Raw genomic sequence first — 27,580 nt, forward strand, 5'->3', positions numbered from 1 at the left:
GTTTGGAGGCACCGCACTGACGCCGAGCGAGCCTCGCGAGTGCAACAGTGATAAACCTGCTGATACGGTACCCTCTGCAGGCATCACCACAATAAAGCAACAATAACCAACAGCTTTACTTTCTGGGGGGACATTCAGGCTACCAGCCATGGCGTGACTCCCTTGGGAAGATTAAAGGAAAGCAAAAAAAAAATTACTTATTCAGAACTCTAGAGGCTTTTCTTTTTTTTTGTTAGTGTTGTTTTTTCTGCAGAAGCCATGACGCAACCACAAAACAGTGACATGTATGTACAATACATATAAATATAGTTTCAGTACACTACTCATGCTTTTTCAGGAGTGGGGAGGGCAGGGGTGCAATGTTCTGCTTGGCACAGTCCTTTTTTTCTTTCTTTTAGTCTTTGAGTGAATGGTGCTGCATGAAAGTGTGGTGAGGTTGTTGAGACGAAGCAACACAGAAACACCTAGCGTTTTGGTGTTAGGGAGCCAGTCCAGATCCCACCTCATCCACTTCCTCCTCCTCCCACGCCTCCTTTCACCACCCCCCGTGAATCTGGCCGGGCTGCGACGCTCCAGTCTGAGCCATGCAAAGACTAAAGAGACAAGTTCTGCCACCAGCCGAGGATCTGAGCTCCACCACGGCGTGGATGTGAAAGAGCGGACGCGCGTGGTTTTTGTTTTTGTTTTTTTTGTTGTTTTTTCCACACGGCGATGTGAGTAGAAGCAGCAAAGAGCATGAAACTTGCAGCGGGGTCGGACAGTGGGGTTGGGGGGGAGGACAGTTATCTCTTTTTGTAGCATTGTACACACAGACTTCTTTTCTTTTAGACTTGTTTTCCCATTAAAAAACTATAAATACCGTAAAAGAAGCATTATTTACAAACTCCATGCGTTTCAGGTTAGAGTGATCACTGCAAGGAAAGCACAACAACAGAGAGCGACGTGAGGATGGGTGTTTTCACATCGGTTCATGAGTCGTACGCTGTGGTTTTCACACAGATGCAATACACTGCTACGACTAACGAGTCACAATAAATGAAACATAACATGCAAACACAGAAGCTGAAACCCACATGAAATAAATACAAACTCACACTGGGTGAGCAAAATATTAGTATCATACTGGGAACAGATTTCGCACTAATAGATAAATCAATAAAAATAATAATTACAATTTCAGTGTTTATAATAAAATTTTACTCAGTTATGTTCTCGTCTTACCTTCTGCCAGCACCCAGGCATTGGTAAACCATCAGGGCCCTGTTTAAAGAAGAGCAGCAGAAATAAAACAATGAGATCTGAAATAGCACGGACAGGTTCGCTGAGATGTGATCATGTATCCGCCAATAAATGACAAAAGGTTATAAATAAGTGGCCTATATGCCAGAGGTAAAGATTACAAATGGTATCCAGATGTTTTGGAACATCCAGTTAATGAGCACAAATCTAAAAGTGTGACACAATAACATTCTCCTACTTCATCAAGTCATCCACGTAATTACACTTGTTCTCTCTTTCCACCCTAAGGATGTGCAACCTGCATGCAGCTAAGTGCTGTGTATATATACTATTAGGTCCATGAGTTTCTGGATGGTGTAGTTTTGCCTCTGTGCACCACTACAGTCGGTTTTAAATCAAATGAAATAGCCAATATGCGACTGAAGAGCAAAACTTCAGCTTTAATTCAACAGCCCCCCATTTTCAGAGGCTCTAAAGTTACTGGACAAAATAACATAATTTTAATCCAAGTCTAGCCTGAAGTCTAGAACCTGTGGACAGAACCACATGCTGCATTTCCATTTCTGAAAAAGGATGAATAATATACTTTGGGTCATCATCTATTTGCATCGTCATCAGTAAGGCTGCAGTATTTGGCTGAATCTGAGCTGAGAGTATGGCCAAGTATACCTCAGAATTCATCCAGATACTATCCTCAGCCACATCATCACTCTGCACTAGTGACCCGTTCCACTGGTAGCCGTACATGACGATGCCACCTCCACCGTGTTTGACAGTGAACGTGGTATAGTTCAGATCAGGAGCTGTTTCTTTACTTTTCTCTCCCAATCATTCTGGTACATGTTCATCTTTGTTTCATCCATCTAAAGACTTTCTGCAGGACTGTGCTGGCTATTTATGATGTTTTCTGTCAGAGTCTAATCTGCATTGCAACCCTCTGTATTTACACGAATGAAAGCGTCTCTTTGTTGTAGATTTTCACATCTATCTGCCTCCTTGAGAGTGCTTTTGATGTGGTTTGAAATAATTCTGTGTTCACGCCCTCCCAAAGTTTTTGCTCTCTCTGATAGTTTTCCTTCACCTGCATCCGCATCACTCTAAAACCTCAGATCGAGAGTTCCATCGAACAGCTGTCCAGTTACTTTTGAACCTCTAAATATGGGGGGAATATAAAAATGACTGTAATACCTACTGTGGTGGTGTATAATCATTTTGCTGAATTTGACACAACTGTGACTAGTTTAGAGACGGTGATGCAAGTTGCACAACTTCAACCAAGTTATCAAAGTCAGAAACACTACAGACACTACTGCACTTCCCTGGTGCTTGGAAAAATGAATAGAATCATGAACTGTGCAGCGCTTTTCTTTGCTTTCTTTTTAAATGCAACACTGACTATTATGATAACATATTCTAAATTATTACATGCAACGGCAACCTCAAGAGAGTATATTCAATCATGCATGTAATACACAGCAAAATCTTTCAGGATTTATCTTATTATATGTGCTGCTGTATTTTAGAACATGATGTGGGCACACTATAAAGAAAATCAAGCAAGTGTGATAAAAAAAATAAATAAAATGAATGCAGCTGGTTTGAGTAAATTAATGCAGATGTAATGTAAAAAGATGATTTTTGTGACATTTTCAATGCTTTCTTACTCGATCTGGTTCATTCCTATACACACACAGCACTATGGCATCTTAAAATGAACTCCTTGTATACTTTTAAGTGCTTAAATTACCACCCATAGTGTTAAAATATCCATGCAACATACAACATTGTTTCAGAAACAAAAGCTTTGTAAACATATTTGAGAAAAAAGACAATTTTTCTACGAATAGGTCTTGAATTGAGTAGGTCTGAATTTGTAGCAGAGTAAACGATTTCTCGTCTTGTCACGGTCTGGCCCAATTGGTACAAAAGCAGAGAGGGGTTGGAGAGTTAACACAGTAAAGGAGGGATCCACGGGTAACTCATCAGTTAAGGAGTCTGTGTTAGCAACAGGTTAAAAGGGAAGTGGTTCATCGAGGAATCAGAAGGACGTAGGGAGTAAGCATAATGCTTTCTGCAGTTTTATTCAGAGGAATGAAGGATTCAGTTAGAGGGACAGATTTATTTACTTTGTGTATTTTGTTTCTAACGGTGTGCCTAAAACAAGAAAAAGGCTGCTTGCGGTCAGGATGTTAGTGACGTATGTGCACGTGAATGTTGTTTTTCTAGCAATTGATAAAAATGATGACAAAAATGTAACTGTGATGAAAATAAGATGTGCTCATGCTCGTCAGGCTCTCGATTCATGCATGGTTTTGCTTCGGTAATGACTGAAGGTGAGCGGCATGCATGGGTAGGAGGTTTAGGAAGAAGAGAAATACTGTACCAATTGGCATGGGGCATCCAGCCCATCCAGACCTGGCTGCCCTGGTTCCCCCTTTTCACCCTTAAATCCCCGGAAACCCTGTTTGTAAAAATGACCTCGGAGTGTTACTGAGAGAGAGGTGGACGACCCTTACCCCCTGCATCAGTCCACTGCGACAGACACAAGGGGAGGGAGAGGGAGGAGCTGCCCTGTGAGCTTGCGAACCCAACCCAATGTTGTTGTTGTTCTGCATTTGAACAGTTGAATTATTAGGAAAGTAATACGCTTTAATATTTAGGTTATTTTGGTGGTATTCTGGTTCTCAGCACAGCCAAAGGGAGCTCCTTCCTTCCTTGTTTGGAGCGACCGCTCACAGTTGGGACATACCAATGGGCAGGGTGCATCTAATCCTGGGGCACCCTGTTCTCCTTTCTCGCCCTTAGGCCCTTTTTTGCCCTTCTTTCCCTTCTCCCCCTGTGGATACAATGGTTTGGTCAAGTTAAGAAGCATTTGTCAACAATAAGGACTGCTATTAGGAGGGATTAAATAAGGGAGGCTATGGCCCACAGAGAGGAACGACACATGGTCAGTGTTAGGAAGGAGGGGATACCAAACAATACCGGCTACTCTAAAAACATTCCTTAGGGCAGGAAGTAGACATAAAAAGGGAGGTAGTGAGGTGGGTAGGAGAAATTGGAAAAAACACTTCATAGCCAAAGGGATGTCAAGGGCACAAAGGATGAGAAAGTGTAGCAGGGAAAAAGTCCTCCAGAAAGACAGAATAAAATTTTACTACACACTGAAAAAGTCCAAACTGTATCCCTGTAGAACAGAATATTTTCACATACTCAAATCAACTGTGTTAGAAATATCAGGTTTGGGAAAGTACAGCAACACTTAAAGGTTTGGGGTGATTTTCAAAGTAAAATTGTGCATGTGTGGGTGTTTTAAAGCACATTGTTTCCATCTAATTTAAGATTTAATGAGAAATAAATGAAATAATTTATAATAAATGAATAGTTAATTAATTTTCAGTCAGATATGTCACAGACATCTCTTCTGTGTTTCAGTTCACATTCCCACTGTGTTATGCAAAGAGCAAAAACAGCCTCAAAAAAAGCTTTTTCTGCCCTTTGAAAGAGGGTTCATGTGATGTTTGCAGATGAGAGCGTGATCTATAATGAGAGCAGGTAAAAGAGTGCCTGTAGTGGTGGAAGTATGCTCTGGAGTGAAGAGGAATGAGAGTTAGTAAAAGCAAAACAGAATACGAGTAGGTGTAAGAAATAAGCAGGTGTAAGAGTGGAGATGCAAGGTGACATCTCTTCTGTGAATGAGTTTAAATACTTGGGGTCAACCATCGAAAGCAATGGACAATGCACAAGAGAGGTGAAGAAGATAATACAGCCGGGGTGGAGCGGGTGGAGATTATTGAAAGGGAAGGTTTACAAAATGGTAGTGAGACTTGCTTTCATGTATGGTTTGGAGAGAGTGTCAATGTGAAGGAGGTCATGCAGCGGGTCAGCGTGACAAACGAGAATGCTTCATTTAAGGTAAGATGAAGGCCTGTGGCGGCCACTAAAGACAGCAGCTGGAAGAAGATGGAGAAGTTAAAGTGTTCCTGTGATGGATTTCATAACATATGTGTACTTCTCCCTTCACAGAACACCTGAAAATGAACAATAAGAGAATAAGAGTTGGGAAGGCCTCAGTGAACTGCTGTACTTGGAGGAGAAGTACATCAGAATCTCTATTTTGAGAAACGGATGTCTCACGGGCAGCTTCGTGACACATTATTGTATGAAGCCTATTTCAGCCTTTATTGCTCTTCAGCATGTGTTGCTTTAATCAGCACAACAGTTTTCAGCTATGCAAACATTATCAGTTAGATGAACCCTCATCAGGTAATACGATAGATTTGTTTGAAATGGTTGAAAATGAGCCTGTGTAGAAATTCCATTAAACATAATAAATGATTTATAATGAAAAATACATATAAAATATGAATTTAAAGTCACCCCAAACTTTGAAGTGGTAACGTATGTTGAATTGAGTTCATGCAAGTTATTAGCACTCATAGCTACCACCCATAACTCATTAAAAGTGTAAGTACTTGATTATTGTGTATCATACACTAAAGAGGCGCAGCGCTACAATCTGTTGTGCGTTAGAAATTGTCGGTAAACACGACGATTCACAGAACACGCCACGGAGCAGCAAAGCGTCTTTATATAGGATACAGTTTCTTAAAGACATCTACTGAACAAATCATGCCTGTTAGTGGTGCAGAGACACACACAAGTAACACTGAAAGCTACAGACTACTGTAAACACAAGCAGGGAAAGGATTACCAACAGGCTCAGCAACTCAAGGTGAAATGCTTCAAGTTTATGTCCATGCGTGGAAACAACAGAAAATAAATAAGCATGAATTTTAAGAGCCTGTTGTCAATGGACTTGTTTGGGCTAATACATCAAAATCAGCTTTAAATGACTTAGAATGACACTGGATTTGATGAGATGGCAAGTCACTCAAAAGTGGAGAACAAAAGCTGGTTTGAGAGGACTGGGGATGACACTTTAAGCAATGGAGGACTGCCGTTATAGGACGCTATTATCCAATTGGCTCTTGAGTCCATCTGTCGAGGAGGCACAACTGCTGTACAAAAGACTGAGCCCAAGCAAAACATGTTCACAGTATCTGTAAAGGAAGCTCATTAGGATAATAATGGCTAATGAAATTAGCAAATTAAAATGTACTGTAGTCAGCTACTGTGGTTTAATAATGTCAGTACTTCAATTATTGATATTATAGCTCTAAAGCATCCTGTCACTGTCCATTGACATCAGCCTTCTATGTAGTTATTAATGAGCCGTTACAGTATATCTACATCTACCTTTTCTCCTCTTTCCCCAACGTCGCCTTTTTCTCCCCTTAAGCCTGGCAACCCCTGTAAAAGCACAACTCCACATTAAAATCTGACGCACGGGGGTCCCGACCAAGGTCGGCGTGTGATGAGCTGTGCTCGCCTTTGACACGCATAGACATAAGAGGCTTATCTTGCCCTTGCAACGCTAAAAGCAAGACATTTTCAATCAAACTTAAAACTGAAAGCTTTAAAACTTAAGACCAAAAGAAGAAGAAATAGCTGGGTGTAAAACAAAAAATGATATTTATGTAGTTAACTTCTAAATGAGATCTCTAAAGGGCCAGACCAATTTACGCACAACAACGCTTACTGAATTGAACACACAGTGTATGAGAACTTATAGAAGATCAATCAGCCATCTTTCTATCATTCACTAATAAGATAATTAGCATCAGGCAAGGAGGAGTACTTATTATCCACAAAAAGCAGCACAAATGAACAAAAAGTGCCTGAAATGACTGATGCTATTATGGTATATCATGCTATCGACTTGTGATATGGAGATTTGCAAAATGTGGAACATATGAGGCAGATTTGATGAGGCGTTCCTCTGTTATACAAAGTATTTTTCAGGTATGGGTTGGCTTTCTTTCTGTATATCATTTGGTGCTTTACAACTCGTATTCAGGAACTGAATTATGGACATTTTAAACAATGCTGCATCAGATTCTGTGGAGTTACACTTTCTTCTTGTTTTGAGATTTAAAATATATATTTTAAAGCTTTTTCCTAAGTATTCCTCAACCAGAAGAAGCGGTTTGATTCCTGTTTTCATCACTAATTCTTTTTTCCTCAAACTTTCTTGTTAAAAACAGAACTAAAAGAAAGTCAAACAGACTCACATCCAAGCCTGGTGTTCCAGCAGCTCCCTGCAAATAGAGACATGAGCCGTATTATGATCAAAAATATGTATTTCACACTGTATCAATACATTTTTTTTATTTTTTGTAACAAAAAATACAACGTAAATGTAGGCATTGAACTATTTCAAACTCACAGGTAGTCCATAGGGTCCTCTTGGCCCTGGCTCACCTGGTGCTCCTTTCTCACCCTAGTTTAAATACATCAGTGTTGTACTTACAATGGCAGGTAAAAGGATAAATGAATTAGGACCAACCGATATATGAGATTTTTTAACACCAATATGGATATTTAGTGATTTACAACTCTGATAATCTGATAAATGAGACGATATTTTTCCTTTCAGACACAATATAGATTCCTGAATACTTTTTACAAGCAGTTATTTACGAGTCCTTTCTATGATAACATGACAGTAAAATTTATAATCTTGTTTTCCTGCCTCTTGAAGTCATGGATTACTCATTTACACTCTGCTTGACTCTGATCGGTTGGTTAATGTAGCACTACTGTGCTAACAGGGGAATGGCAGAGTGCCCTCTGGTGGACAAACTATACCACAGCAACTCTCGCTGCTGAATAATCTCTTCTTTATTTATATAATTAATTTTAATTTATTGGCCATTATAAAAAGCGGATGCTATATTGACAAACATCTAATGTCGGTCAATAATCGGTCACTATATAGCGGTCGGCCGTTAATGCAGAGTATCATCAGTAAGATAGAAGAAATGAAATGTTGATCTTACAATATCCCCCTTCGGCCCAGCTGGACCAGCAGGACCTGGAGGCCCATCCATGCCCTGCAGAAAACAGTGTTATCATGGTGAGTTTACAACCTTGGGTTAGAATAAGCACGTGTTTCAGAATAATTAAGGTTAATGCAAATGGTAGCAAAAGCCACATATAGCCTCCGCATATATATTTATACATGTATATATATAATACTCCTTGTTTGACCTACAACCAGCACACAGAAGTGTAAGACGTGCATTGGCCACAAAGGACATTTACGCTGCTGACACAGTTAATGTATGAGTGTGTGTTAATGCTCAGTTAATGCAACACGGGACAAAACAAGAGCCTTGAAATGCCTGCTCTAACAGTGCTGCGTATGGTCTCAGTCCTCTGAGCTGAAGTGAGTGCGGACAGTCTTTTTTTCTGAGCTATAAAAATCGAAAAGAAAACAAAAATGGAAACAAAACTGTCTTTTTTGGTAAAAATGATATAAACAGTATGAGGTGGCATGGCTGAACAAAAAGAAAAATAGGAGAATGAGGGGACTGTATGGAGGGGATACTGTCGAAGTAGATACTGTACGAGTTAGGTGCTGAAGCCTCTTGGTCACATGGCACTCACCCTAATTCCAGGCTTGCCGTCCAAGCCGGAGGCTCCCTGTGTGGTTATGGAGGTATGAGTGACATGAACAAGGCGGGATTAGTACCAGATGAACACTGTTATTAGGACAGGTTGATGGCAGGGTTTACAACAACTAAATTACACTGTGTGTTACAGGGCGCTCGGCAAAGTAGTCAGCCCAGGCAAATGAAAATGAGCACAGAAAATGGATTATAGATGCACGCACTTCCACACGCGCGCACGCACGCACACTTAAATATACAAACACACACATACAAATGTGTGTACTAATGCACAATACAATACAAATGAGGGATCTCTATGGTGTAAAGAAATAAAGAAATAAAGGGCAGGACTGGCTGAAGACACCCTGTGGTGTGTGGTTTCACTTACAGGGAGACCCAGAGGTCCACGGTCCCCTTTGTGTCCTGGTTCTCCTCGAGTACCCTTTGCCCCATGCAAACCAGGTTCACCCTGAGAAAGAAAGAGAAGCAGGAGATGCTTTTGTTTTACGTTTCAGGCTCACTAAATATTTATAATAACTACTTATAAGATGACCTAACTTTGGCTTAATATTGTACACGTGAAGGAATTGCATGTTCACTTTGTTGATATTTACCTTTGGTCCAGGAAAGCCATGGGGACCCTGAAAAACATTTAAAAAGTGGCTAACTTAGTTTACAAGTACCTGGTTCGATTATTTTGAATATATTTCATTTGTCTATCCCCACATTTCTTTTCTATGTTCTGCTTGTGGCCCGAACCATTGCACATAAATTGTTGTGAAAGCTGCTTTGAAGGGATGGACGAAAAGAAGAACAAGCGCAGCACCGTGAAATTGCTCACAGCGAAAAACTGACGAGGGCTCCCTGTGTTTTATTTTTACTTTGTTCCTTGGTGACTTCATACAAGCAAACACCACTGTGGGATTAAAGAGGAGTTAAGCTGGACTGGGCCGCAGACAGATGGGAAATGTAATTAGTGACTGACAGTCTATATATGTAAGGTGAAGGAAATGCTAGCGTGGCTCCAAATACCCACTTCTTCTTAAGATATTGAGATTTTTTTAAAAGGAACCTGTAGACTTTTAACCTGCTGCTGGACACTGTGTGAGGTGTTGTCTTTTCGTTCGTTATGAGTTGTCATGTAACATGTCATTAGGGTTATTAGCATATGCTGTGTGTCTAATACACGTGTAGTTTGTGTCCACTAATGAAAAAGGGGGTTTTCAGGGCAGCACACTGACCATAGGTCCTGAGGATCCATGGGGCCCTGGTGGCCCTGGAGGGCCAATTATCTGAAAACATTAGGAGAGAAATGATATAATAAAAGTGTGAGTCAACAAGTTTATTACATGTTATTTACATTTCACAATAAAAGCGTGACATATAGGGCAGATAAAAAAAACAGAGTGAGAGCAAAAATAGAGCTACAAGGTGTGTGTGATTTACAAAAGTGGAACTATTTTCGAAACACAGGTGCAATTATTTCATTTGAGTATCAAGTGCAAAATATAAGACATGCTTTTAGCAGCAAATCAGTAAATCAGGTTGCACACTTTATTTGATTATTTTCTTCCTGATATTTTGCACCTTGAGAAAAGGAACTCCCAGAAATGCGTATGGAACTGGGTCAGCTGTAGAAATCTGAGTGTCCACCTCTTACATCAGTCTTGTCACTGCACTCTCTTTGTAAATATTGTTGTTACTATATTTTGTTCTAACTTACAGAAGGACCTTGAGGACCTGGGAGTCCTGCATCTCCTTTATCCCCTTTCATTCCATTGACACCCTAGAGGAACAAAAGTTTCATGAGATCCACGTTGTGTCTGCCGAATGACAGGCTGAGTAGGTAAAAGTTTCAGAGGCATTTATCAGAATGGGAGAGTATTCTTACAGGTAAGCCAGGTAAACCAGTTGTTCCTTTCTCCCCTGAAGCTCCGGGCATTCCCATGTCTCCTTTAGAGCCTTTGTATCCCTAAGAGGGGGTAGAAAGTTACCCAAAGAGATGAAAATGATTAATTTCTATTTTCACTGTAGCTATTAATTGAGAATGGATTTTGTACTGGCTACAAAAAACTGTCTGTTCTCCTGATATTCTCTAACAGACACTGTCCTGTCTGTGGTAGATTGTCATATTAGACATTTCAAATAATGAGGTCAACAAATATGCAGGTAATCCTTCTTCTTGTTTCTTGTTTATACGGTTCAGTTGCTTCTGTTGATTTTCAGTTCTGTTTCCCTGTGTAGGTTACTCCCAGTTCTGTGTCTTCCCCACTATGTTGGTTGTAGTGTCGTGTCTTCAGTGTGGGAGACTGTCGTGTCCCCTGTGCTTAAGTCTCCCTCGCCCTTTGTGTCTCAGAGATATCTTTGCCTCTGTGTCGCTCCCTCTCTATCCCTCTGTCTTATCTCCTTCTCTGGTTTACATGTTTCCCCTTGTGTCTCGTTCCATGTCTTCCCCATCTGTCATGTGTTCTCCCCAGCCGTCACCGTCTCTGTATTTGTTTCTCAGTATGTCCGTGTCCCATCTCCCGTTTCTATTTCCCTAACGTGTCTTAAGTCTGCGTCTCTGTGATTCCTGTTTTATTTTGAAAGTCTTGTGTTCCGTGTTTAATGTGTTTATTTTTGCTTCCTCTGTGGCGTCATGTTCATTTGTATCTGCTGTGTTTCCACTTCCCTCGTCACCCTCATGTGTATTTATGTGATCTGTTGTCATGCATTCACTGTCAGGTTGTCTGTGTTTCACACCATGTTTCCATGTATCCAGGCCAGGTTTCATGTTAGGGGTTTTTCACATTTAGCTTTCCCAGTTTAGGTTATTGTTTAGCTTCGTCTTGTTTCGCTTTTTCCCTTTGTTTTGTAGTTTTCTACCAGACATAAAAAACGGCTCGATTTTTGTTAAGGACCCCGTTTTGCCTTTGTTTGTCTACACTTAGGTCATCTACTCTCGACTCCACATGTTAAGGTTAACCAATGTAAGTAAATATATATACACATGTATAAGATCAACTTACTCTTTCTCCATCAAGTCCAGGAAGACCAGGCAGACCGCGATCCCCCTGATATGACATTTTTATGACCACAAATTAGACTAAATTAGCTATCAAGTTACATAATGTGACTTGTAAAAGATCACCACTTGACATCATAATCAAACACACAACTACACATACACACACACATAAGAAATTTACCTTTATGCCTGGTGGTCCCGTTGGCCCAGGAGGCCCAGGGGGACCCTGGACAGAAAGAGAGACAGATTTCTCTTCAACACGTGCGCACAAGTGTGAATACATCACAGCTGTAGTGAAACCTACGAAACAATGCTGTGAATTACGTTTTAATTAAAACTGGCACTGGCCATAACACTGAAAAATTATGTTAGGAATCAGGTATTAACCATGAACAGGACGCTCAACACATGCAGAGGTCACAAAAGTGAGAACATGTATGACAGAATTACACACTTTGATGTTAGGATGTGAGGGCTGCATGACTTCGACAGCTGAACCATAAATTCTGCCATTCTGACACTGATTTAGGGTGAAATGGAAAATCTGCATTTTTCTGCTCTGGGGTTTGTAGTTCTTAGTGAAAAAAAAGGCTACATATCCGTATGCTTATTTTAGATGTAGACATGTTGGAAGGTGGAATAAACTATTGCTGACTCAAACCACAGCCTTTGGGATTCTTGACTGCTATACGTGATGCGATTTTGACAAGAAGCGGACTGAATGAGTTTGGAAAATCCTCTTAATGCTGTTTAATAGACATTCAAGGACACAACCAGCAGCTCAGGCAGCATGTAAGGTCGATCACAGAGAAGCACAATCGCAGCACTGAATACAGTTTTATTCACTGTCAAGCAAAAACGTTGCTGGGTGAGGGAGGACAAGTACAACAGGGCAGCGTTAACGGGTGTTGGAACCGGGTCGGGCCCATGCTCGGACATAGATGGATCACACTTTGGAGATGAAACGATACACAGAATACACAGAGCCTATTTACCGTAACTGTAATAGTGGTAATCTTCTGCAGTAGGCCACAGGAGTGGAAGTGGGGAAGAGGTGAGAGATAAGATTGTAGAGGTCACATGAAAAGAAACCTTTGTGTCAGCACATTTCTGCACAGGAACACCCTCAGCGTCTATAGAGCTCAACCTAAGCAGCTTCAAATGAAGGCATTGCACTGGATTACATTTCTATACATGTTTATATTTTTTCCTTTTTAGTCATTATGTTATGCAGGCAAATAATTCACTTTCACCTACTTTAGCTCCACTTTTAATCTGGCAAGTAAGCAGTGAGGAAGGTGAACCATTCATAGGTAGGTACATGCATCAAAAATAAAAAGGAATCACTTTCCCCTCGTCTTTTACGTCTAAGGAACCGACCCGTAAAGCTTCCTGAATGTTTCCGTTGTAGTCGATGATTTCGGTGGCACCTTGTTCTCCTTTCTGCCCAGGTGGGCCCTGCACATGTCCAACACCATTAAACACATTTTTATTTCACACATGATTATATCATATCAAAGAATTACAAGCTCAATAGAGTGCCTCCCTTTCAGAAATCTGCCTAGGCTTAACTACTGCCCCCTGGTGGTGATAACAAACCAACACTCAAACTGAGCTGTCACTCTGATGTGCTCATCCTAATCACATCCTAGAACTGAAGTTTTGTATTAGAAATTAAAAGGTTTAGCGTGTCAGCACACAGCATCCTTAATTATCTTTAATATGCTTGCTTACCCTTGGTCCAATGAGCCCCAAGTCTCCTTTATCTCCACCCTCGCCCTAATATGAAAGACAAACAACAAATATTGAACTCAAGGCACACTGCCGTCACGCCTTCAGCCACACACTTTACATTTTTATAGATGCTGAGGCCTTTTAGTATTTACAGCTTGCATTTGACAGAATGAAAGAACAACTTTGATGAAATAATATCTATGTTCTTTACAGCTTCAAAAGCTGTGATAAAAGCTTGAATAAATTAATTATAAATGAGAATAAATTAAAATCTGAAGTTCAGCTTTTCGCCCTTATTACACTGAAGGAGTTTAAAGTGTTGGTGGAGTTTAAATTTGTGTGTGCAACCGATTTATGTGAGTTCGTTTAAATGTTGTTAATTTAATCTGATGTGTGTTGCATTCAACTCAAAGACTCCTCCAACATTTATTAAAACCTGTAAATCTGATTGTTTTTATAAACAACACGCTTAACAAGGATCATTAAGTTCTTAGTGTTTTCACATTTTTACCAGCTCAGGACAAAAAAAACAAACCAAGATCACTGGAAAATACATTTAGCTGGTTCTTTTACCCAGGATCAACTAATTCCCATGCAGTGTAGAGAAAACAAATCTGCTGTACTGACCTTTGACCCTTTAGGGCCAGGTGTACCAGCCTCTCCTTGTGAACCCTGCCACGTTTAAAAAAAACACACAGGTGAAGAGGATACTAACGCGTAGTACTTCAGACATGCACATAAAGTTGAAGAATATAAAACAAACCCTTTTTAAAAACTTTTATGGGTTTAAAGAAAATTACGCATTTCTAAAAACACATTTCCTGAAGGAAACATTATCATCCTCTCTGACTCCTCCTGTGAGAGCTACGCTTCGAGCTCCACTAAAATAACCAGGTTTTAATACGCTGCAACCGCCAAGAAGTGGAGAACGTGTTTATTTGAACTGTGTCGCTGACAGAGGATGAGTTTCACTTCTGGGGCATGTAATAGGATGTGAACCAGATCTCTGTGTCGTCTAAGTTTAGACTGGAGATTAAGCTACCTGCAGGGGCAGCACCAGACATAAACAAAGGCAACCTCATTTACACTGGGTTTACTTTGCACGCACTCCAGGGAAAGCCACGGACCTATCACAGACTATAATGTTTTAGCCAGGTTTAACAAAAAGAGAACATGAAGTCTTGATTAAGCATCGCCTTATCTGATTTATGACTTGGAGAACTTTGCCGTGTGTGTTTGGATCAAAGAGGCTCTAGATGGCAGCAAAGCAACAGCTGAAAAGCTCCAAAGACTCCTCGCTTCAGCGACTTATTTCTTTAATAATTCATACCGTACGCACAGGCATGAATGCACACTTATGCCCTTCACTTGCTGACCTTTGGTCCAGTGGGTCCCGTCTCTCCTCGTTCCCCCTTCCCTGGTGGTCCGTGGTCACCTTTCTCACCCTATGCAAAGAGAAGGAGAAGAAGAGGTGAGTTACTATTGTTCTCCTGCAACAAGGTGTCATGCAGAACTGCTGATCAAAGCTGAGTTCCCTCTTTAATGTCAGCACAAGGCCCGCGGTGCATCTTCTGAACATGAGGCGCGCCTTCGGTTCCCCTCATGTCATACATATTCAGCATGACTCCTCAGCCTTTTCACGAGCTCGCTTACTCAACATATTCAAACGGCGAAATGTAAATACTGATGCCGAGTCAGCACGAGGCAGACATGAGATGTGACAGGGCCGAGGAAATCGACAACAAAGAAGTGAAACCCTTTTCCTTAAAGTCGATGATTTAAATGCACGTTCTTAATTTTGAATTTTGATTTGACTGAAAACAGCCAATAGAGGGAGACGTGGTAAAACTCGAGCTTCACAGTGTCTAATACTTATATTTAAAAACCGAGCGGGATGCAGTTATTATCCAGCAGCATCGATTCAGTAAGGATTTAATAATAAACGATTACTGATATGTTATTATGTGTAGTGTGCCTTGAAAACAAAAAAAGCAAGTAAAACGCTGATTGTCTCAAATGGAATAAACATTAAGCCAAATTGTTTTTCTACAAAGCCAATTTTTTAGCTTCTCTCTGCCTGACATTTGATTAAGCAGCAGAAATATGCCAGAGGACAGCGAAACGCTAATATATCTCAGTTATCTGCGCACTGCAAACAGCCCGATGCAAAAGGACATGAGCACGAGCAATAACTCTTGCATGTCTGGATTATCACCGCTGGCTCCGCAGTGTGATAATGTCAGGACTCAAAGGTAGCGGCAGAGGATTATCTCATTCTGACCACTTCCAAGTGACATTTTGAAGCAACAGAGGTTTAATCACCTTGAGGGGAAAGCGATAATGAAGGGTAATGAGAACAGAAACTCAAAGGAATTCGCGATTTCACCGATGATCGGGCTGATAGGATGTGATAACCATCAGTCAAAGTGTTTGCGTCTCATCATTACCAGCTCGTAATATTCAGCGTGTCACTCGGAGCAGAAAATACCTCCCACGCTGTGATAAACAACATCACAGTGACGAGCTGAAATCACCCACCTTAGTTCCTGGGAGTCCTGGAAGCCCAGGCTCACCCTGGGGACCGAGAAACCCGGGCTCACCCTGCGCAAAAAAAAACAAAAACAAAAACACAACCACGAGCAGCTATTATTAATTTTTCCACTGGGCGTCTCTCATGTAGCGCTGCTAATGAGCACTAAACACACACACACAAGATGCATGAGCAAACACATTTATAATGACAGGCATGCACTTACAGCTTGCACACTTGCACGCGCACACAAGCGCGCACTCATGCATAAATCACACTCACAGACACACATTATCAGTGGCTGGTTAATTTATCCCCTGGTTCCTCATATATTAACGAGTCTCTCCCTCTTATGAATCCTAATAGACGTTACGACTGACCTTGTTAGAAACTCATCGGGGCACGCAGAAGCGTTCTGATTAAGAGGGTCTGCGCCGCTCACGGAGACGCTTCCAATTTTCCTGCATTTACACTTTCACGTATGAGGAGCGAGGGTCCAGCATGAAGTGCGACACTGGGTTTGATTTACATAACATTTGATTGAGAAATAACTTAACCGGAATGTATTATTACACCATCTGCAACCTAGAGAACATTAGGCACTCTGGAAGCCCTCAGAGAGGCAATGGACATTTGGCTTTCAAACCTTTAAACTTTGATTGGATAAACAGCAAAGAATGCAGAGAGCAGAACAAAGTGCAAGGCCGAGTGCTACGTTAGCAAAAAAATATTGTTAGAATCCATCAAGCATACAGGCCTCTTAAGTCAAAACAGGAGTATATAAAGTGTAAAATGAAAGGGCCTTTTTTTAACAAGCCCAGCACGTTCCAAGCATATGAAAAGAAAAGAACAAAACAGGCATAACAAGCACCATCATCTCCATGTCCGTGTGAGCATTCCTTAAATTCAACAGTTATATTTTAAGCTTAATGGTCCACAAGTGCATTGATTTTCTTTAACATGCGCCATTTGTGCTTTTCGATTCGCCATCTGCTCTTGATACGGGGAAAACAGTAGCTTTAAAAAACCCGGAATAATCAAATAAAAGTTAAACTTCCTCTTTTTAACGAGCAGCACTTTTGACACATTGAGCCTCCTGATTGCCACCGTCAGGAAGTCGACTGAAATGTCTGCCTGCTAAGCAGCATTCGATCATTAATTCATGGACCTCCGTGTTATTCACGAATCCTAATGAGACAGTTTTCCTGCTGAACGCTGGCATCTTTAGATCAAAAGCTCAGACTGTTTGGTTTTGTCATTTCGCCTAAACTCCTCACTTTCGCTTCGCAGCAGCTACCGCGCTGCTAAGCTGAAGCGCGAATCCCCACAAAGCAGGAGAAGCGAGATCGGTCCACGACGGCGTGACAGCAGGCCAGATGTGTACTCTACCACAGATGGACTGAAGCTGACGGACAGGGACAACACTGATGGGAGGGTGGATGAAAACACGAAGCATTTACCTTTATCCCTGGTAGTCCAGGCAGCCCTGGAAGTCCTGGCTCTCCCTACACAAGAAGAGTGTGACATGTTACAGCCAAGCCAAGCTAAGCTGAGTCAAGCCTCATTTGGGTTTGAAAAGCTCTATGCTTTATTTTCTATTTGTGTTTTCCTCTGTCTATCAAGCTGTCGTGGTTCTGAAAAGCTGCCCGCTGTCCAGAAATTGTATTTTCACCGTCATTCGCTTGTGGTAAGCATCAGCAGAAGGTACTTGCACATGCACTTTCAGACCAACTCATGCAGCCGTGGCTTGACAGCGCGATTAGTACTTGTTATAAAACTCAACCCTTCAAAAAGTGCAACTGAGTTTCATTTTTAGGATTTTATTGGTTTGGGCAGGTGTGAAGTGTTCGGGGTTTCTGGAAGGAAAAATCGTCTGATACTTTGGGTTAAAGTTGCAAAAGCTGTTTGCGAAAGCTGCCACGGCTTCAAGGTCCTCCGAGTTTGGCAGCGTAGGAAGAGTTGGCGTATTTTTCTATTATCAAGGTCGGGTGATTGTCAAGCTGAGAACGCAGTCATTTGATTCGACTGTGGAAAACTCAAGAGGTCAGGCTCCCCCCCCCAATCCTCCGATGAGAATACTTTGAGACTTTCAAAATAAAAATTTCTGACTTAACGGGAAAACTATGACCACTGGATTTATGGCATATGAAAAGAAATGATTAGCGCCGCTCAAGAATAATGAATCGTAATGGCACTCGGGGGATCAGAGAGGAGGCTGTAAACTGCGATTGCTGCTAATGAAAGCATTATAAAAAATTAAGTCCTTCTTGTTGACAGCTGAATAAATGAGTGCCACCCAATGGTGATGTTAAATGGGAAACAACAACTCAATCTTGTGACATTATTATGTGAAAAAAACCCAATTTTTAAGTGTGTCAGCACAAGCAGGATGTAAAACGAACAATATGATTAAGCATTAAAAGTTAGTTAGGCCACAATTTTACTTGGCGGCAAAGCAGGAAATAAGAGGCACTTGCTAAAAAAAACAACCTTTCTGTCGCCTGGAACTAGTTTGTCCAAACAGATAAAAGAGACTGAGAGTGTAATTTACATGAGGCATTGGTGCAATGTCAGCAGAAGTCTGGTCAAAGGCCGGACAATGGCTCAGTTTTCCTCTTCGGCGTGACTGTTTATTAGTTTCTCAACAAAAGCTGTTTCTTCAGCAACATTCTCCTGGCTGCCATTGTTGCCTCGGAAAGTATGTCAAACACTACAACAAACAACGGCCGGGAACAGAGGTCGTAGCGGCGAATATCGCTTGAACAATAAAACTGAAGCAGCAGAATAGGGTGACCTTGTGGTTGGAGCTAAGGGAAATGCACGCAGAAACATGGAAACAAGAACAAGGAGCCAAAAAAAGAGAAAAATCCAGAAGATTAGTATATCCAGAGGCGTTAGTATGAAACTGGAGACCCTACACTGGCTCTAAACAACAATCAAGCTGAATTAAAGTGAAGTGAAGGGCTGTGATGTACTGAAGGTCAACTTGCATTCTTAATGCCATTTAAACAGTACCGTTCGGCTGAGTTTTGAATGAGCATGTCCATATTTGAGCTTTTCTAATTTGCAAAAGTTTCGATGTGTACAGGCACAATGATGAAAAATAAATAGACTTTCATATACACTCAGGTTTCCTAAAACTATTCACTGGTCGAGTTATATTTTGAGTAAAATATGTCGGTATATTTAAAACCATACTACTATGACTGTTGCATGCAATTATGTACTACTTCCTTTATGCTGTGTATCAAAAAGCCATGAGGTGTAGCAAAGTGTAGTCGTTACCTTTAGTCCACTTCTTCCAGGCTCTCCAGGTTCACCCTGTAATACATGTAAAGAGTTTTCTATTTAACCGGTGTGACCGATTTCAAAATACCACCAACTATCTGTACTTCTGTTCTGCATGTATTAACAGAAAGTCCTTTATAAGTTCTTAATCTTAGTAGTTAGTTTCAATTGGTAACAAAAAAGACCCCTGATCCAAGTACGTATAGCTATCTGAATCTTATTTTCTTTCATGTTGACTACACTTACCTATTCCTGTTCATAGAGTAACACTGTAGCTCATTATTGTGTTATTGCTTTACTAATGGAAGTCCATTTTTTCCTTATTGAATCCAATTAAAATGAATGAAAGTAGCACAGGCTAGCATTCGTCTGGTAAGTAAACTATACTTAAAAAATTTAACAGAATCTCAGTGGTTTAGCTCACTGTGTTGGCTCAGAGCAGCCAACCCGCAGTTTCCCCGTCTCTCTCTCGCCTTTTGCATTCCTGTCAGTTCTTCAATCTGAGAAAATCTAATTTTCTCATTGAAACAAACATAATGTCCCAGAGATGTTCTGTTTGATTTAGCTGAGGTGAGTGTGGGAGCCAGTGAAGTCCTTCATCTTCCAGGAACTGCCTGTGAAATCTCACCACTTGAGGCTGGCATTGTTGTGCACTGGGAGGAACCCGGGACCACCTGCACCAGCACTGGTTCAGAAAATCGAACCAAGGGATTTCTTCCTGATACCTAATGATACCTAGGATACCTAATGAAGGCCAGAGTATTGTTGGCTAGCCTGCAGAGCTCTGTATGCCTCTCCATTGATATGCTTCCTCAGACCATCACTGATCCACCACTAAACCTGTCATGCTGAACAACGTTTCAGGCACTACAAGAGGACGTCGGGCCTTCAGGCCAGCCTCATGAAGGCTGTTTCTGATTGTTTGGTCAGAGACATTTACACCAGTGGTCTGCTGGAGGTCATTTTGTAGGTCTGGCAGTCCTTATATAGTGCTAATCCTGTTCCTCCTTGTACAAAGGAGGAGATACTGATCCTGATAATGGGTTAAGAACCATTTACAGCCCCATCCTGCTCTCCTAGACTAACTGCCTGTCTCCTGGAATCTCCTCCATGCTCTTGATATGGTGCTGGGAGACACAGCAAACTTTCTGCCAGTGGCACATCACAATGTGCCATCCTGGAGGAACTGGACTATCTGTGTAACGTCTGTAGGGTCCAGGTATCGCCTCACGCTACCAGCAGCGATACAGACACAAAATGCAAAACTAAAACAGTCAGAAAACTGTCAGTGGCCTCTATCTGTAAAACCTGTTTCCTGTTTCGGGGGTTGTCTCGTTGTTCCCCTGTAGTGCACCTGTTGTTAATGTCATTAACACCAAAGCAGCTGAAACTGATTAACAACCCCCTCTGTTACTTAACGGACCAGATCAGTATCTAACAAGTTAAACTCACTTGATGCTTTACTGCTTTTTTTAGCGTAGTTTAGTTAACACTAGCTAATAAACTAGCACTCCAGCCAGTTATGCTAATATATTGAGTTCAGAAGCCAAAAAGCCAAGCTGGTAAAGGCTAAAATGCCAGATGTTAATGCTCCAAAGGATAGTTAACAAACCAAGGAACATCTGTCCTTTTTCTGCTGTCTACAGTCAACCCTATTTAAAAAATACCTGTAGATGCACACACAGTCACAACTTGGACCTTAATGAATTACATTTTTCCATTTAAAAATCTTAAATCAAGGACAAAATGACAGTGGCTTTAGCTTAGCTCTCACCTTGATGCCTGCTGCAGAGGAGCCTGCATCTCCCTAAGAAAGAGTCACAGAAGAAAAGTCAGAAAGACACAAAAGGCAAAACAAAAAGTGACAGAGACTGTTAAAATAGTCGATGGGCTTGTCTGTGAGGAGTCAACATTATTGTGCAGTTACATTTACAAAATGCTGACTTATAGAAAAGAAACCCATTTACCGAACAATGCGGAGCATAATTTCACAACTGCTGCATTTGACTGGATAAAACTGGGTGAAAACACAATTTGAAGAGCAGCTTGTTTGCTATTCTAAACAGAGAATGTACCTTTTCACAAAAGCTGGAGACAGCATTTTTATGACTACGGTGCTGGGAATCGTTTCAGTTTTACCCTGCAGCTGGGCAGGGGTGATGACATGCAGGGTGAAATCTAACACTATATACAATAAGAAGAAATCCACAGCAGTATAGGAGGTGAAGGTGTTTAAGGAGGCACACTAACAGGAACCACTGAAAGCTTTGTTCATTGCTTCTCCTTAGATATGGCACGGAACTAGAAGGAGACAGAGCTACTTATATCACATTTTTCCAGCAAAGCTGTCCAGACACCAAGAACCCAGACCCTTTTTTTCTATGCACTGCATCACTACTGCAGTGTACAGTAAAAACAGACATAAAACAAGGGGCCAATAAGCCTAATTACGGGTGGTTGGTGGGAAAAAGGAGTGGGGAGGAGGAGGCTGGGTCTTTAGCTCTGGTGTGGACTCTGTGGTTTCACTACACATACGCCTCGCGCTCAGAAGTTGCTGAAGGAATGCCTCTTGCCCTCAGCTTTTTATGGGAGTCATTATGATGCATAGCACACAAGGCAATGTTTAATTGTGGCTCTTTTTTTTTGCACACAATAAACTGCGTTACTGTTTACAGCTGGGTTTCGCTGCATACTCAGGGGTGCTTCTATCCCAATCTTAAAAATTCATCATTCCACTTTTTAATATATATAAATGGACATTTTCACAAGTTCTTTTATATTTTATTGGGGTACAAGATCTAAATGGATGAAGTTTTACAGTTCACTACAAAAAATACAGAAAAAAAGCTTTTAAATCATTTTACACAATTAAATAGAAATATTTCTGGCCAAATACTTAGGAGACAACATGGATTTATTTCATCTTAAAACATATATAAATATATATATATACTAAAGAAGGAGACAGGGGCCCATTTTCCTGACTTTCTTGTGTCTTCACACCTGCTGCTTTCGGCAGGGGTAAAGGTGCCACGTTTGTACTTAACTGTTACAATTTTAGCAATAAAAACAACAACAACAAAATTACCTTGTGACGCTCATGATCAGTGGGCTATATGCAAGCATAATTAACCGTTTCCACATAATTAATCACAGCAGGATCGTAATGCGCTCGTACTGCGGAGAAATAAAACGTTACATAATAGATTGTAAAGTTTGGCCGTGTGAAGCAGAGCCCTGAAAACAAGGAGGATGCTGCAAAAGCGATCGAGCCTTCATTCCTCGGCTGCTGAAGCAAGAAGCTCGCTGGTGTGACCGATCTAACACAAGTGACACCGAGCTCTAGAAGCCGAACGAGAGCCCTGACCAAGAGAGAGTTTAATCTCTTCCAAATGTAGGAGTATGAGATGGAAAAAGCGGCGGAGCTGGGAGGTGTGCTGAGGTGTGGCGCAGAGTGCTGACACGTCCCAACTGGGCCAATTACCACGGTGAGGCTACAGCGTTCGATTTAGCCGCAGAGCAGACTAAGATGGAGAGCCGTCACCGCAGCTCCACTTCATTACAGGCACCCAGACCTGTCGCTGCCCGTTGGCATTTAGAGATAATAGCATGAAGGGCGCAAAATGTATGCCTAGTAAATCATGCCATTTTCCAGCTGTTTGCTTGGGGAATGAGATGAGCGCAGAATTAATCGCTGAGCAATGAAGGCATGGCTGAATTGTGACAAATTAATACCACCGCAGTCATCAAAATATGAGTCTTACTCCACATTACAGCCATTAGCAGTGATGACCAAATTCAGCGGGCCCCGGCTAAATATTACCCCCTGTCCCTGAGTTAAGATATATGTGAGGCAATGCAAATTGTGATTGGCTCCCAGGGCAGAGAGGCCTTGCCAGTATTTGAAATGCTGCCAGTTCACAACAGCTTGGACCGGATCTTAGGATTCAAAAATTATACCAACCGCTGTGCCAGACTGGCCAGAGCCAAGCACTCATAGCCTGGAACTTCCCAAAACAAAATCCAAAGTTTGATTTTGTGTATTAAAAAAAGAAAACAACTTTAAAGAATTTTTCAATTTGTGAGGTCCAACTTTTTCAGCAAGAAGAGTCACTGTTAATTTCACACCTACTTAAATACTTAGGCTGAATGCATCAGAAGGAAATGGTTTAGAACTAAAGCTTTTAACTGTGGTAATGATTTGTTTTAAATGAGGCCAAAAATGGACATGCAGGGGCTGTTAGAAACATTTCTCTCTACGCGTAATGATGGCTTACGGACGCAACAGAGCAGGTAATGTGTTATATAAATGTATACTAAACAGTGAGTGAACATAAGTGAGTATAATTACACAGATGCTTTTCTTATGTACAATTAACATACCTATTACCTACTACTTTTCCCCTGCTACATTTAAGATAAGATAAGATAAGATAAGATAGAACTTTATTAATCCCTCGGGTGGGTTCCTCTGGGAAATTCGACTTCCAAAAAAAGCACAGCAACGACCGAAGTTACAGTTACAGAACTGTTATATATATATATATATATACACACACACACACACACACACATATATAAATACAGAGACAAATATAAATAAAATATACAAAGGGGATAAATAGAATAAATAGGAATAAAAAATAAATAAAAAAAAAAGCTCATGACTTATGATCACGCATGTTTTAGTATGATCATGTTTCCCCCCATATTGCATTTTGCAGTATTATATACTTTTTATAATTCGTATATATGAGGCTAGTCACAGAGATTGGTAACTCCTGGTCACTAGAGAAAAGTGTGCATTCCCTGAAGAACTGCTGAGTAGTTGATGACTGTCTGGTATTTAAATTAAACTCCCACACATGCAGGCCAAAAGAGAAGCTAGTGACCCCCTTACAACCTCCGGTTGCTAGGGAAAAATGTGTATTCCCCAACCAGTTGCCATGTGGTTGCACTAGGTTGCTTTTAGTACTAGAAAAAATTGGTTGCATAGAGGTAAACGGTCCTGTAATGAAAACCTTCTTGCGACTGCCTTGTTTGCACGTATGATGGTCGTGATTGCTCATAACTCGGGCAAATTTTAGCTGCTATGGTAACTTGATTACAAGTTTGACTACAATTTTTACTAGTTTGATTACAGTTTGATTGGAGGCAAACTGGTATCTACTATGAAATGGGTGTCCGAAGCAATCTGCTAACAACCAAGGCAGCCGCAAGGAGATTTTTGGTGGATCACCTCCAGCAACCGATTTTTATCCTGCCACACGTAGAAACCTCCACTTGCCAACCGGTCAGGGATTATCTGGGGTTGCCACTCCCTGACAACTCTAGGTGAGAAAAATATGCATTCCCCAGTCAGCTCCCATGTGGTTGATCTTGGTCGCTGCCAGTCGCTAAATGAAATTGATTGCATAGAGATATGTGGTTCTGTATTGAAGACCTTCTAGCGATTGCTTTGGATGATGCTCTACACCCAGCAACCTATAGCAACTACTCTCCAACATTTTAGTGAATATACTCCTTTCCATGGGGGTTGTCAGCAGCTAGTTGTAGCAAATTATTTATTTACAGCAATGTTTTCAATAAACACCTGGAAAACAAGGTATATTTCTATGGAATTCAATTACATTATCCGCACATGAGCTTATACAAACAAGAAACTAAACTCAAGACTACTTGGAGCTGTTGGAGTCCTCAGCATGTCAGCTTTTTAACCTGCTCTTAAGAACGAGTGAGCATGTCAGTCAGAGTATATCTGCCCTGTCATTTAGTCTCTTTCACACTTCACAGGTCCCCCACAGTCAAAACAATCTCCCTTTGTATCATGCAAAGCACAGCCAGACTGCTTACACCACCAGTTCTCTCCCCCCCTCTCTCTGCACTCCCCGAGGTCTCTCTGCTCACCATAGCGAAGCTTTCGCTGCTTCACCTTTCACCTCACATTACCACACTTTCCCCGCAGTGCGTGCTGTGTATTGTTAACTTTGGCATCTTCAGCATGGACGACTAAAGATGCCCTCCTTCCCTCCCATGTCCCTCTGTTCTCTGGTTTCATCTTCCTCCCGTGAAGCAACAACACGATCATAAAAGAGAAAGTGATCAGATGCAAAACTCTGATGACAGGGGGCTCCGCTTGGCAACACGTTCCCTTCACTTGCACTGAAAATCAATCAGCCCTCGGTGTGCCTGACATCTGGTAAACTCATCTGGATGTCTATTGGTTCGAATTCCTCTCGCCATATGTTGTGCGCTACGTTAAACAAAACACTCATTTTTACGTCCTGATGCTGACAGTCTGAGATGAGGTAATCCACATCCATCGTAAACATGGCAGAAATCATAATTATTTGTAGTCTGCCTTTCGCTGTGAAACGCATCAGTGTGCACCCGAATGAATGGCAGGTGATCGTCTACAGAAGTCTGAATTCCCGTGGTTATCCGATTCATCTTACTCTTCTTCACTCCTGAAGCAAAAATCCATCATCTTCTCTCCTTTTATTGCACCAAGGTAAACTAGATCAAAGCGGCGCTTAAGCTGCAAAGTTTTATCACCCTCCTCTTTTCCTTTTTGTTCACTCATTTTCCACAGATGACATCCTGCATCTGTTTCCCTCCAATGGTGTCCTTTCTTGGCTGCCGAGTTTTAAAAACCACAGTGCCCATAAAATGAGAAGTTATCAAAGTTTTTCTGCACCGAACAGCAATAAATTGGCAGTGACATTTTCAGTACATGGCTTCTGGTCTGCTGCCGGTTTATCGGTTACATTTTGTTTTTATACCTAACTCTGTATAAGCACCTCTGGTGTATAATACATCACAGCATTTTGCCCTCAGATACTGCGTTTCAGTTTCTTTGGCAACTCCAAGGAGAATCTTTATTGTTCCCCACTAGTGTGAGAAGCTAAATCAACATTTCCCCCCCCAAAAAATAGCTCATTTCTATCCATAATTGATTTGTTTCTGAAATGTTTTACAACTTATGAAGAGTAAAGAGGTCCAAATTTTGCCCAGAGGTCATCCAATACAAATGAGGCTGTGACCTATTTTCATAAATGCTCCTTAAAGAAAATAATAAGAGCGAAGGCAGCATGGCAAGCATAATGTGTTTCTGGATATGATGTCAGTGTGCTAATACAAAGCAAAGAAACTCTTCCCGAAAACAAAAGCTTTTTGGACAGAAACATGAATCTATTAGTTTAGTTCTGAACAATCTGCCCAGCAGAGCTTTGCTCTGCCTTTTGTTGGATATGAATCTCAACTTGACAAGCTGTCTTGAAGATAAATGGTACCAAATTAATGCAGAAACCATCCAACCAGAAAATGTAGCATCAGCGTAGCATAGCAATTAAGTCCACATTAAATACAAAGGACACATCAAGTGCCAGGATGACTGCTTATGTGCAGCCTTGACTACAGTACAACTGATGACCCTTGACCCCAGCTGTTTCTACTGAACATTACAGTTCTCCTCAGAAGGCTGACGTTAACTTTTTTTTACTGTTTTCTGGCCACCGACAGCCTCTCTGTTGGTTCCCTGTGCAGCGTCCAAGACATAAACAAAAGAGAACAAAAACTCAGAGGATTTCACATACCTTCTCTCCCGGTTCACCTTTCGGTCCGTCCTCACCCAAATCACCCTGCAATGACATCACAGAAACCTGTTCAGTCTCTTGGACGCAGGAATGAGTCAGTGCTGACAGTACATGACATGAAACATGATTGCTTTAACAAGCTTAGCACACAGTAGGACAAGCTTCTTCTTCTTCTGTGATTGCACTGGAGCAAAGCTGCTGCTTTATCTTCACTTTGATCACTTAGCCGTCAAATGAAGTTCAAATATAAATGTAATATTTAGGTGATGCCCTGTTACGAAGCTCCTAAGCTCACTGCATTGAGAGCTGTGATAAACTTCACTTCTTAACTCCCAACTTTTGCAATATTTGCTGTACGGCCGGGATCATAGCTCGTCCCATCCACGATATGACTCGGTGGAAGCCATTTGACTGGTAGTTTTCTTTATAAGGAGAATGTCTCGTTGTTGGAATAACCTTCAAATGAGTAAGTCTGGTGAGCCAGCTTTTTTTCTACACCCCCAAGAGGCTGTCATGTCTCAAATGCACACTCTACGCGCATTCCCAGGCTCTCAGTTGTACTTTGTTTTTCCTGTTAAATAGCAACAGTTAGCATACGATACCAAGCTGGTAAATCTATCTGCTCAGCATCAGCATGTCAGCACGCTGGTTAGAACTTAACTCAAAGCACGCA

General features: G+C 41.3%; 1 protein-coding gene across 1 annotated transcript in view; it reads right to left on the reverse strand.

The window, feature by feature from the left end:
* Positions 1–670: 670 nt before the first annotated feature.
* col25a1 (collagen type XXV alpha 1 chain) overlaps positions 671–27,580 on the reverse strand; it is a 50,008-nt gene continuing 23,098 nt past the window's right edge. Inside the window, exons 10-34 of the mRNA XM_024798354.2 lie at positions 26,908–26,952; positions 21,087–21,119; positions 19,310–19,345; positions 17,485–17,529; positions 16,033–16,095; positions 14,871–14,939; positions 14,122–14,166; positions 13,495–13,539; positions 13,141–13,218; positions 12,756–12,779; positions 11,942–11,986; positions 11,762–11,806; positions 10,645–10,725; positions 10,477–10,539; positions 9,995–10,045; positions 9,368–9,394; positions 9,142–9,222; positions 8,749–8,784; positions 8,139–8,192; positions 7,526–7,579; positions 7,371–7,397; positions 6,496–6,549; positions 3,989–4,075; positions 1,222–1,260; positions 671–911 (exon numbers count right to left, since the gene is read on the reverse strand). Coding sequence (XP_024654122.2) covers positions 909–911; positions 1,222–1,260; positions 3,989–4,075; positions 6,496–6,549; positions 7,371–7,397; positions 7,526–7,579; positions 8,139–8,192; positions 8,749–8,784; positions 9,142–9,222; positions 9,368–9,394; positions 9,995–10,045; positions 10,477–10,539; positions 10,645–10,725; positions 11,762–11,806; positions 11,942–11,986; positions 12,756–12,779; positions 13,141–13,218; positions 13,495–13,539; positions 14,122–14,166; positions 14,871–14,939; positions 16,033–16,095; positions 17,485–17,529; positions 19,310–19,345; positions 21,087–21,119; positions 26,908–26,952 — 1,230 coding nt within the window. The 3' untranslated portion in view covers positions 671–908. The remainder of the gene's footprint in view (positions 912–1,221; positions 1,261–3,988; positions 4,076–6,495; positions 6,550–7,370; positions 7,398–7,525; positions 7,580–8,138; positions 8,193–8,748; positions 8,785–9,141; positions 9,223–9,367; positions 9,395–9,994; positions 10,046–10,476; positions 10,540–10,644; positions 10,726–11,761; positions 11,807–11,941; positions 11,987–12,755; positions 12,780–13,140; positions 13,219–13,494; positions 13,540–14,121; positions 14,167–14,870; positions 14,940–16,032; positions 16,096–17,484; positions 17,530–19,309; positions 19,346–21,086; positions 21,120–26,907; positions 26,953–27,580) is intronic.

The sequence above is a fragment of the Maylandia zebra genome, linkage group LG3, assembly GCF_041146795.1.
Source record: "Maylandia zebra isolate NMK-2024a linkage group LG3, Mzebra_GT3a, whole genome shotgun sequence".
Taxonomy (NCBI): domain Eukaryota; kingdom Metazoa; phylum Chordata; class Actinopteri; order Cichliformes; family Cichlidae; genus Maylandia; species Maylandia zebra.